The sequence below is a fragment of the Lactuca saligna genome, chromosome 2, assembly GCF_052625555.1.
Source record: "Lactuca saligna cultivar CGN05327 chromosome 2, ASM5262555v1, whole genome shotgun sequence".
Lineage (NCBI taxonomy): Eukaryota > Viridiplantae > Streptophyta > Magnoliopsida > Asterales > Asteraceae > Lactuca > Lactuca saligna.
Genome location: NC_136418.1, coordinates 171,722,110 through 171,734,184, shown reverse-complemented (window position 1 = coordinate 171,734,184; position 12,075 = coordinate 171,722,110). Strand labels below are relative to the sequence as shown.

Below are 12,075 nucleotides of genomic sequence, written 5' to 3'. Positions count from 1 at the left end.
GAATTTGAACAAAGTAATAACATGAAATGAAATTGAACTGATTTTAACAATAAATCTTTAGGATTAATACTTGATTATTATGATCGTTCCAGTAACACCTGCACCAATTCCCAAATTCCGCAATTGAGCCCCAATCTGAGCAACGATACCACATTGGTCCTGATTGGCAGGGTTATCAACTGATGGTTCTTCTTTATTCACAATTGTAATGTTTTACAGATTCATGATGGCGACGTTTTCCTGATTCACGGCGGTGACATTACTTTGTTAACCTAATAAGATTTTGGGTTGTATCTTGTATTGAGTTTTATGATTCGGCCTTTTAGCTAGGATACTCTAATTATCTAGTCTATATATTATGTCTTTCCCTTTCTTTGTACTTCTACTTATCTTTGATAATAATATGAAACTCTAGTTGTTGTATGTTTTTCACTTGTTAGTTTTCATTCTTCACTCAGATTATTTTCTGCTGCTTCCATTCCTACTTTGTAAAGCTGTATTACTATAAAACCCTCTTCTTCTTCGCCTTATTATTCTTGATTCAGACATTTAGGGATCAATTCAACCATAATGAGAATGTAAGGTGCGTCATTTCCCTTTGGGCATCATCTCCAACGCTAATCCATGTTGGATTTGTGGGAATCTCTCGAATCGGCCCTGGAACTGGCGCTTGGTTATCAGGATGAATGTTAACAACAATGTTCGGGGAAAGTGGAACATGGAACGCTTCATGGCAAAGTTGTCTAAGTTCTGCGATCTCGTTTAATTGATCATTGAAAAACCTTGCCTCTAGATATCTGATACGCGTTCGGAGTACTCTGTGTGAGAATCATAGCTCTTCATTTGGAATGCCCATGTCAAGGTTAATATTTTTGGAAATTATATGAAAGGATACATTCTTAAAATGAAACTGAATCTTTTTCCGAGTTTGTTTTTCCTTTAGAACAAACTGCATAAATCCCATGTCGTTAAGACCATTCATTGGCATATATGGATCAAGCTCGTCATCAACCATAACCAAACAGGGGAGAACTGTGAGTTGAATAAAGAAGACTATCGATTGGCATAATGGAAGAAGTTTGTTATAACGGAATATATATAGAGCAGTTCAAATAAGAACAAAAAAATATTAAGAACTCTAAAAACCATTATTTTATTTTATTATTAAAGACATTTTGAATATATCAAACATTAATTTTATATGAAAAAACTCTCATTTTCCCAACTTTACAATCGGCTGCTAACAACTGCTGTTGAACCACCTCCATACTATCACCCAGAATGTTGTCGGACTAACAACAAATTCAATTATATTTTTCTGGTCGTATTCAGATTTTAACAGAACAAACACTATGAAAAAACTCTCATTTTCCCAACTTTACAATCGGCTGCTAACAACTGCTGTTGAACCACCTCCAGACTATCACCCAGAATGTTGTCGGACTAACAACAAATTCAATTATATTTTTCTGGTCGTATTCAGATTTTAACAGAACAAACACTATAACTTCCATGTCTCTAATAATATCTTTAAACACAAAAATCATTTCCTTTTTGCAACCAAATATACAAAAATTTAATTAAATAAAGAGAACTATATATCTTGATAAATTCAAATCTTTCTTAGAATTTAGATCTCTTTAAAAATATTATTTTATAAAATATATTTATAATTCGAAATATCATATTCACAGTTTTAATAAAGATATTAATTCACTCATTCACATTTCAAAACAGAAATTTATACAAAATTCATAAGTTAACACAATCTATTCATATTTTAATATACAAAATTCACAAATTACAACATAAATATTCACACCTTACAACATTTACAACATAATAAAGAAAAAAGACTACATTCACAGCTTAATAAAAAAAAATACATTCACAGCCTAATAAAAAAAAAATACATCCACCGGTAGCAAAGTCCAAAAATCAAATTTGGAGTTAAAAAAATAGAAATCACAATTTAATATTACATTATAGAGTTTAGACACTCGTTTACATATTCACAACTTAATAAGACTACTTCAAACACTCACTAACAACTTAAAAAATAAGTTCAAACATCAGTTCACAACTTAATAAACTAGGTTAGACACTGATTGATCGTATTCATAACTAAAAACATACATTCATTTTATTACGATATTTCATCAAACACCTTCAATGCAATTTGTTTCTAGATCTAAGAGTATTTCATATCTTCATATCCATGACCACCGTTAACACAAACCATTGGTGTTGCTACCGCCAACATCCTTCTCTTAAAAATCAAATATGGATACAAAGAAAAAAAATTAGAATTCACAATATAATTAAACATTCCAGATACTAATTTGGAGCTTAATACATCAATTCATAGATCATTCACTCTTTAATATGCCAATTTATATGTCGTTCACAATTTAATACAAAAATTTATACACCGTTCATTCTAGCAAACGCCAAAAACCATATTTAGATAAAAAAAAAAAAATCATATTTGGATATTTAATACAAGCATTCATACACTAAATCTTAGTTCAATATATCAATTTGCTTTTAATTCACAGTTGAATACACCTGATCAAACACTAATTCACAGTTTAATTCACCAGTTTTGACATTTATTCACAATTTAATACATCAATTCTCATACTCACTCATAATATTCACAACTTATCATCATAGTTCGTACTTATCTCATTATGCAACAAACACATTGTATGTATATGATTTAATAACCTTTTGACAAATTCTCAATAATCTCTCACAAATACTCCAAATTAAATTAACATAAATGAATTTGACTGTTTAAGTGGCCAACTAAATAATTAAATAACTTCCAAATGAAATATTTTGTAAAAAATATAAATTAATGAAATCTCTATTTAACTAGCGTCACTCACCGGTTAAGCACACTTGCACTAATTCCTTTATAACTAAAGCTAACAAAAGCATAAGCCAAATCATACCAATAGAAAAGGAAGTATTTATAATAATAGTTTGAGGATGCAGAAAATCATGAGCCATTAAATTCATAATAAATTAGGTTGAAAATTAGTAAAAAAACTGAATGCAACAACTTGTGCTCATGATCTAAAAACTTGATCTACTTTTATTATTTTATTTTTTTGTAATACTCCATTGCATCATTTAACACTTACGTAAACATTCTATCAAGATTTTTTTATTTAATAAACAATTGAAGTATATATATATGCCAATTACATCACAGTTAAAGAGCTTAATCGAATTACTTACTTGTCGTTTCTTCTCATTCTAAGCTGTAGTAAAATATTAGGCAACAAGATCCAAGTGTTATTCCTAACAAAAAATAAAATCCACGTTAGTCTTCCATTTAGATATAAGTTGTAAGAGTAGGAAGACTGTGGTGAAGAAGAGGAACGACAGTGGAGGTTGCGACTAGAGGAGAAGGGCGGTGGTGATGGATTTTGACTAAGCCTAAGAGTAATTCCCGATGGCTAATAAATCTCAATCTAAACTTCGATTTAGATCCAATTTGTTAGAAGAGAGAGACGATAGTGAAAAAGAGGTGCGTCCGCAACGGAGGCAGAGAAAGGTTGTAGTGGTGGATATTGGTGCAACAAAGGGAAAGGATAAGATTGAGGATTTTCTGGAAAGATGAAGAGAAAGAAACAGAACGAATGAGACCGAACATATAAGATCAGGGAAATAAATTAATTTCACTTTATTTACAATAATGCCACCGATATTTATTAAGGTCCCGTTTGATAATTGCTGACTGAGAAATGTCTGTCTGAGTAAGAAATTATGACTGAATAAGAAATCATGATATTTGATTATACATCTGACTGAACGTACCGATTAATACAAAATAATTATTTTACCTTGAAGCATTATTCATTTTTATGCAATATAATAATAATAATAATAATAATAATAATAATAATAACCAGTGTTACACATTATATAAAATAATTGAACAAATATAACAAAAAAAAAACATTTTAATGTAGTGGAAAAGATGTGGTTTTGTGAATGTAAGGTTATGAGTTTTATTCTTATTGCCCTCTTTTCTGTGCACTAAATTTTTAAGGGTAGAATTGAAAAGTCTTTATTCCTTTCTAGTCAACCATTCACCCATCTCTTTCCCAATTAGATCTTGGTGACTGAATCATACACCAAATCAAACACTTTTAGCTGATCGAGTCAGCCAAAAATATCTGATTTGATTCGGTCAGATGCATATCAAATATGATCTAAATAATTTAGAGTGGTTCTTAAGATTCTTAAAGTTCTTAATATTTTTTAATTATTATTTGAACCTTTACCTTCTCATAAAACAAACACCTCCTAAACAAAAATAATAAAACAAACACCTCCTAAACAAAAATAATACAATATCAATGTTTTGGAAAAATGACGTAAACCTGACTTTTGGAAAATAAACTTTTTGTAAAACCTGACTTTTTCGACTTTTCCTTAAAAAAAAAAAAAAAAAAAAATTCACCCCTTGATGGTTTTTACATACCCCTATCGAAATAATAAAGGAAAAGTGTCAAAACGAGCCCTTGAATGCTTCAAAACCTCAAGAATTCATGTTGTCCCACTGAAAAACCCGCTTTAGAATCACGAGCAGTCGAATACCTAACCCTAGTCATGATCGCCAAACTTGATAGAATCGGAGAAAGCTTCACTGACTAATCGGAAAAGCTACATACATTTTTCTTTTCATCTAGGTATCATTCTCTTTTCTTCGAAACTTTTTTCGATCATCGACTGTCGTACTTCTTATGTTTTAGAAAGATAATTATATTCTTTGTTCCTCGCGTACTCCTCCAGCTACTTTTAAATACGAGTAGTTGTCGTTGTTTTTCCCATTTTCGTAAATCGTTTTGATTTTCATGGAACATCCCGCAGCAAATTCAATACTTGCATGTGAATCATTCTGATACGTGGTTACCATTATTTGTGTATTGTTCGAACTTGAAATTGTGAAGATAACGGTTGTTTGTCTTTTGGGTTCATTCAATATGTTTTGCTTTAGTTGTCGCGACTATGTTGTATTTGTAGAAATTTCACCAAATTCATCTAAACTCGTATTCGATGAAATTAAATGTGAAGCATGGCTCCGATTACCTTGGGCTGTACTGATTAGAGTAGCAAAAAATTGTTAATTGCTTCATTGACTGTTTGCTTGCCCTTTTTTGTGCTTTTCTTTTGGACAAAACTCGGGATTTGATATATGTTAGGGTTTTAAACCACAAATATATTGTAGAAGGGCTGAATCATTAACTTTTCATTGTTCTCTGTTTCAGCATTGGGCATATTTGGTAGTGAAGACTGAAGAGGTTTTGAAAGAAGCTGTATGTATTGATACCAATGGACACATATTGTAACACTAACGGTGTCATGGAATCAAAATTAACACCAGATCTAAGTGAAGAATTCCTAGAGGATTTCTGTAAAAAAGCATCAAGATCCTTTTTCAAACAGCATGGTCTTATAAGCCACCAGATCAACTCTTACAATGAATTCCTCAAAACTGGAATTCAAAACGTCTTTGACTCATTAGGTGAGTTCAATGTTGAGCCTGGATACGACCCATCTGGAAATGAAACCATAAGGAGATGTGCTTCAGTCAAAGTTGGAAAAGTCAACCTAGATAGACCAATGTTTTGGGCAGGTGATAGCTTCTCAACAGAAACTGGTAAAGGATACTTAATCCTCTTACCCAAACATGCACGCCTTCAAAACATTACTTATTCATCCAGGATGAGTGTTCATATTCAATTTCAGGTTAGTAATAGTAAACCTTTGTGTTTTCCTTCAGTTTCTCTTATTTCAAGTCATTTCTAGCTTTTTGATCTGTAATGTAACAAACATTTTAGGTATATACTGAAGAGCTGGTTAAAATTGACACTTTAGAAGCTGGAAAAGAGCTTATTGAAAAGAAGGTTTCATTAGATGATAGTAGAGAAATCACAATTGGCAGATTGCCTGTTATGGTCAAATCTGACTTGTGCTGGATGAATGAAATGGAGAAAGGAGACTGTGAGTTTGACTATGGAGGATATTTCTTAATCAAAGGAGCTGAAAAGGTAACAATATTACCATTTACCCCCTCCTTTTATGTTCTCAATTAAAAATTTGTTTGAAAATAATTTATATCTACTTCTTGGATCATACATCTTATTGCAGACTTTTATTGCACAAGAGAAAACTTGTCTGAAGAGACTTTGGTTGGTCAACAGTCCAATCTGGACAGTCAAATACCGGTCAGTTTCTGGAAGGGAAAGGGTGTATGTAAAGCTTGTGGACACTCATATTAGAGGGGGCGGAAAGGTCATTACAGTGTATTTGTTTAACTCAGTAGAGATTCCTGTATGGATGCTATTCTTTGCTCTTGGTGTCACCTCAGACAAAGAAGTCATTGATTTAATTGATGCTGATGCTAATGACAACACTATCATGAACACACTTCTTGCATCAATCTACGATGCTGATCAAAAGTCAAAGGACTTTAGGAAAGAGGGGAAAGCTTTAAGTAATCTTTCATATGCACTCAAGCAAAAATGGACCTATGCACCTAAAGGAACATTCAAAAACTGCATAGAAGATTTACTATTTCCAAATCTTCACGGGTTCAACCGAAAAGCTAGGTTTCTTGGGTACATGGTGAAATGTCTTCTAGAAGCTTATACAGGTCGTAGGAAAGTTGATGATAGAGATAGTTTTAGAAGCAAAAGGGTAGAATTAGCAGGAGAGTTACTTGAGAGAGAACTTAGAGTTCATTTAAAACATGCTGCTAGAAGAATGGTGAAAGCTTTACAAAGAGACCTTTGGGGAGATCGACCTTTACACCCAATTGAGCATTATTTGGATGCTTCCGTTGTTACTAATGGGCTTTCAAGGGCGTTTTCGACCGGTGCGTGGGTCCATCCTTATAAACGGATGGAAAGAATTTCGGGTGTGGTGGCCCACCTTAGAAGGGCAAATCCTCTACAGATGATGGCTGATATGAGGAGGACACGTCAGCAGGTTCAGTATACAGGAAGAGTTGGAGATGCTAGATATCCGTAAGTAGTAATATTTTTATTTTTTCTTATTACTTTTTGGTTTTATAAGTTAATTGTGTAAGTTTTTCAGGCATCCATCACATTGGGGGAAAATCTGTTTTATGACTACTCCAGATGGAGAGAACTGTGGGTTGGTGAAGAATTTGTCTAGTGCTGGTATTGTGAGCACAAATGTCCAAGAAAATCTGGTTGGTATATTAATGGAGTCTGGAATGAAAGAATTGGCTGATGACACGTCACCATTATTTGGTGGAAAACACAAAGTTTTTGTCAATGGAGATTGGGTTGGAATTTGTGATGATTCTGCTTCACTTGTTGGTGATTTCAGAAGCAAAAGGCGCAGAAAGGAAGTTCCTTATCAGGTTCCCACTCTCTCTATTCCATTCCCACTTTTTTTCTTTTATATCAGTCTCAGTCCAATGCATGTCAAACACAGTATAACTACAACATGTTCTGACATGAATTTGTTAGGTGGAGATAAAGCGAGATGAGAAGAATAAAGAAGTGCGTATATTCTCGGATGCAGGAAGGCTCATGCGACCTCTTTTATGTGTCGAGAATTTAAAAAACATTAAATCTTTAAAAACGGGAGATTATTCATTCCAAAGTCTTGTAAACAACGGAATCATCGAGCTCATTGGAACCGAAGAGGAAGAAGATTGTTACACAGCATGGGGAGTCAAACACCTTTTTAACAAAACTTCACCTCTTTACACTCATTGTGAACTCGACATGTCATTTCTCTTAAGTTTAAGCTGTGGAATAATCCCATTTGCAAATCACGATCACGCGAAACGTGTCCTTTTTCAATCTCAAAAGCACTCCCAACAAGCAATCGGATATTCAACCACAAATCCAAACATTCGAGTCGATACGCTTTCACATCAACTATTTTACCCTCAAAAGCCGCTTTTTCGCACGGTTCTTTCCGATTCTCTTGCAACACAGAAACACGGGAATAATATTAATGGAAATGAATATTACAATGGACAATGTGCGATTGTTGCTGTGAATATCCATTTGGGATATAACCAAGAGGACTCATTGGTGATGAATCGTGCTTCTTTAGAACGCGGGATGTTTAGATCAGAACATGTTAGGAGTTACAAAGCGGATGTGTCTAATAAGGAATCGTGTGGGAGTGGGAAGAAGGGAAGGTTTGATGATGATATAATATTTGGGAAAATTCAAAGTAAAATCGGACGTGTTGAAAATCTTGATGAAGATGGGTTTCCGTTTGTTGGTGCTAGATTGAACAGTGGTGATATTGTTATAGGAAAGTATGCGGAATCTGGAGGTGATCATAGTATTAAATTGAAGCATGGTGAAAGAGGATCAGTGCAGAAAGTTGTTTTGTCTGCTAATGATGATGGAAAAAACTTTGCTACTGTTTCCTTGAGACAGGTAATTTTCTCCCTAAACACCAACATATTTATATTTCTTACAAAACCTCTGTTTCATGGTTTCTTGATTATATTAGGTACGCACACCAAGTCTTGGTGACAAATTCTCAAGTATGCATGGGCAAAAGGGCGTTTTGGGGTTTTTGGAGTCGCAAGAGAATTTCCCTTTTACCATACAAGGAATAGTCCCGGATATTGTAATAAACCCTCACGCCTTTCCTTCTCGACAAACGCCAGGTCAGCTTCTGGAAGCCGCATTAGGTAAAGGGATTGCCATGGGTGGCCCACTAAAATACGCGACCCCGTTCTCCACTCTCTCAGTTGACGCCATAACCAACCAACTTCACAGGTAAATAAAATAAACAATTGGTTTAATTTATCCAGTCATCACTTAATGTCTTAACCCATTCAGCACAAGTGATTGACCGATTGATTTTTCAGGTGTGGATTTTCAAGATGGGGAAACGAGAGAGTTCACAACGGGCGAACAGGGGAGATGGTGGAGTCGTTAGTGTTCATGGGTCCCACGTTTTACCAAAAGCTGGTCCACATGTCGGAAGACAAGGTGAAGTTCCGGAACGTGGGCCCGGTCCATCCGTTGACACGTCAGCCGGTGGCGGACAGGAAGCGGTTCGGCGGGGTGAAGTTTGGGGAGATGGAGAGGGACTGCATTATAGCGCATGGAGCAACTGCTAATTTGTATGAGAGGCTTTACACGTTGTGTGATGCTTCACATATGCATATTTGTAGGAAATGTAATAATATGGCGAGTGTGATTCAGAGGTCGGTCCCACGTGGGCCCAAGATCCGTGGGCCGTATTGTCGGGTTTGTGAGTCGGTTGAGGATGTTGTGAAGGTGAATGTGCCGTATGGGGCCAAGTTGCTTTGGCAGGAGCTTTTTAGTATGGGAATTGGTATTGAGTTTGAATCTGAGCCTTGCTGAAAGAAAGGTATTTTGTATTGTATGAATTAGGGTATGTATGTATGTAAGTGAAATATGGTAACTACTCGTTTTGGTGCCCTAATGCAATGCTATCTATGATGCTATGTTTGTTGATTTTTATTGTTTCTCTTCATTTGTTAGTTACTTGTGGGCGATAGCATGAAAACAAGTTTAAAAAAGGAAATTTTGTCTAAATGGTACTAGCATTGTTTGTTGGTAAATCATGTGGTGATTAAATATATACATAAATTGTTTTATTATTTTTTATCAAATGGAAAATTGTTTACAAATTTTCAATTTTAAACATTTCTTAAATCAAGTCATTCATTAGTCAACATTATTTTAAAAAAAGAGAAAAAATATAAAATTTTCTTGATCACCTTTGATAAAATTACCAAAAATTATGAAAATTCCAGTTTTAACCAGCAAAACTAAAGGTGAGTAGGCCTTGCGTTTAATCTCGGGCTGCAGAATCGTTAAGTGGCTATAAAGATGCTTCATTCAAAATCTTGAAAACTAAACAAAATTTTCTACCTAAAGTCTTATGAAATTCATTCAAAGTTTTAAAAATGATTAAGAAAAGTGGCTATAAAGATGCTTCATTCTTTTTGGTCGAAATGAATACCCAAGTTCATATGATATATAGTTTCCATGGGACTCTTTCTGTACTATTTCCTATTTTCCTAATTCAAAGTTAACTGCTCAATTATATTTATACCCTTCGACAAAACACATCTTACTAACCAAAAAACAAAACAAAAAACAGAATACATATATGGGCAATGATCAACTTTCAAGTCAACAACTGTATTAACAAAATAGACCTTTATACATTCATTGTAATTGCAAAATCAATAGCATTCACATATGGTCACCAACGAGAAGGTCTGAAGAAGACTAAAATACGACACTCTATCATTTCATCTAAAATCTTGTTTGTACAAAGCTGTTTCCACTTTCCATGGTCAGCATATCACTCACTAATCAGTACAAGCTGCAAAAACAAACTTACATGGGTCAGATCCGATCATCCGAATATCATATCACTTATGATGTAATTTAATAAGCTTTAACAGGATCTAAATCATCACCAACCATTTATAGCTCATCAATATACAAAATTAATGCAGTTGGTATTCTAGCACAATCAAAATTTACGTTTCTTTATGATTTCAAAGACCGGTTGATTTCTAACAGAAAAATAGAAATCAATTTCTATCAATATGATCTTATTCATACAAATCGGCATAGAACCCCTTTGCTTCTACTCTAAATTCAAAGAACGAACGCCGACATGACATAGGCTTGGTCGTAAAACGAGATTGCAACTTTATTTATTCATCACAAAAAGCTAGAATTCTAATGGAAAAAAAAGCACAAAGCACACGGGAGTAAATTTGGATTTACCTCCACAGCAGTAACAGCAAGAGAATATGATAAGAAGATCCCTGAGAACAGCACCACAAGCACGAGAACAATTCTTACTATTTCGATTCTGACTACTGGTATCATCACTTAACAATTTCTCCTCGTTGCTGCTCCCCGAAGATTGATTCTTGTTATTTTTCTCACTTTTCATCCTCCGTAAGTTCCATTCAAGATTATTCAAGTACTCTAACTTGAACGAAGCCCTTAATGTCTTCGATGGCCATAGATGCATCTCTTTATCTTAGTAGACACCAAGAAAATGAAATAAAATTGAATAGATGTTTAGGATTTTAGGGTTTTATTTTGTATGTTGGGAATTTTGAAAAACTGGAGCAAACAAATGAATAATTTGTTCGTTTGTTCCCTTATGTTTGAAACTTTCTCCGTTTTTGCTACTTAATGATGTTATAAATGGTCTCTCAACACGTTATAGCCAACGAAAAGGATAATGAAGCAAGAAGTCATGTCCTTTATCTATCGATTCATTAATTATCCATCAGTCCATCTTGACAAATGAGTAAATTATAGAAATTGTGTCAGTAAGGATTCGAATAACAATAAATGTTTGGATAATTTCTTAGATCGTGTTATAATACGTTATGCAATATGATGTTCGACTTTATATTTGGAGTTACACGAATTTTGATTGTGGGATAATCTGAAAAGAATAGAATTACGGTTCTAATTCGAATCTCAAATAAAGAATACTTGTTGTGTTTAGAGGGTGTTTGAGATTACTTTTTAAACCTAAAAGTTGTTTTTTTTAGTTTAACTTTTGAGAAAGCAAAAGCAAAAAATTGTTTTTAAGAAGTGTTTGGGTAGTATTTTTTAACTTTTAAATGTGATTTAGCTTTAAAAATCCAACAGTTACAAAAAATCACATTTTTTTAATTTTTGTAAACCCACCATTTTCTTCTTTACAAAAGTTATTTTGAAAAGAACTTTTTTGCATCTTCCAAACATCTTTTTAACTTTTTAGAAAAGTTAAAAAGCAAAAACCATTTAAAAAGTAATCCCAAACACCCTCTTAATGTTCTTGTGAGACCAAAATCAGACAAAATAACAATATAAATTTTTTTAAGAGACAACAAACACCTTTTCTATCCTATTTTTAAACTGTTACCCTCAACTCCATATAGGAAAACACATTTTCAAATGCTTTGATAGGTTGGGCCAAAAGCTCTTTAGTACTTCATGACACAGAATAAAAAGATTGTTTTGTCTTTTTTATCAAAGGTTGTTTCGTCTCTTT

At 33.7% G+C, this 12,075-nt stretch overlaps 1 protein-coding gene and 2 long non-coding RNA genes across 3 annotated transcripts; 1 reads left to right on the top strand and 2 right to left on the bottom strand.

The window, feature by feature from the left end:
• Nucleotides 1-1,922: 1,922 nt before the first annotated feature.
• On the bottom strand, nucleotides 1,923-3,649 carry LOC145032784 (uncharacterized). Its single transcript, XR_013677210.1, has 2 exons — nucleotides 3,250-3,649; nucleotides 1,923-2,269 (listed from the first exon to the last, which is right to left on the bottom strand). It is a non-coding gene; the product is annotated as an uncharacterized LOC145032784 (long non-coding RNA).
• Nucleotides 3,650-4,525: 876 nt separating this feature from the next.
• LOC145032783 (DNA-directed RNA polymerases IV and V subunit 2-like) lies at nucleotides 4,526-9,509 on the top strand. Its single transcript, XM_078981704.1, has 8 exons — nucleotides 4,526-4,709; nucleotides 5,289-5,769; nucleotides 5,862-6,071; nucleotides 6,172-7,049; nucleotides 7,120-7,411; nucleotides 7,521-8,453; nucleotides 8,530-8,801; nucleotides 8,894-9,509. The coding sequence occupies exons 2-8, from the start codon at nucleotides 5,353-5,355 to the stop codon at nucleotides 9,393-9,395; spliced, it is 3,504 nt and encodes a 1,167-aa protein (XP_078837830.1). The 5' UTR covers nucleotides 4,526-4,709; nucleotides 5,289-5,352; the 3' UTR covers nucleotides 9,396-9,509.
• Nucleotides 9,510-10,135: 626 nt separating this feature from the next.
• On the bottom strand, nucleotides 10,136-11,383 carry LOC145032782 (uncharacterized). The gene is made up of 2 exons (XR_013677209.1): nucleotides 10,803-11,383; nucleotides 10,136-10,389 (listed from the first exon to the last, which is right to left on the bottom strand). It is a non-coding gene; the product is annotated as an uncharacterized LOC145032782 (long non-coding RNA).
• Between the last annotated feature and the right edge of the window lie 692 nt (nucleotides 11,384-12,075).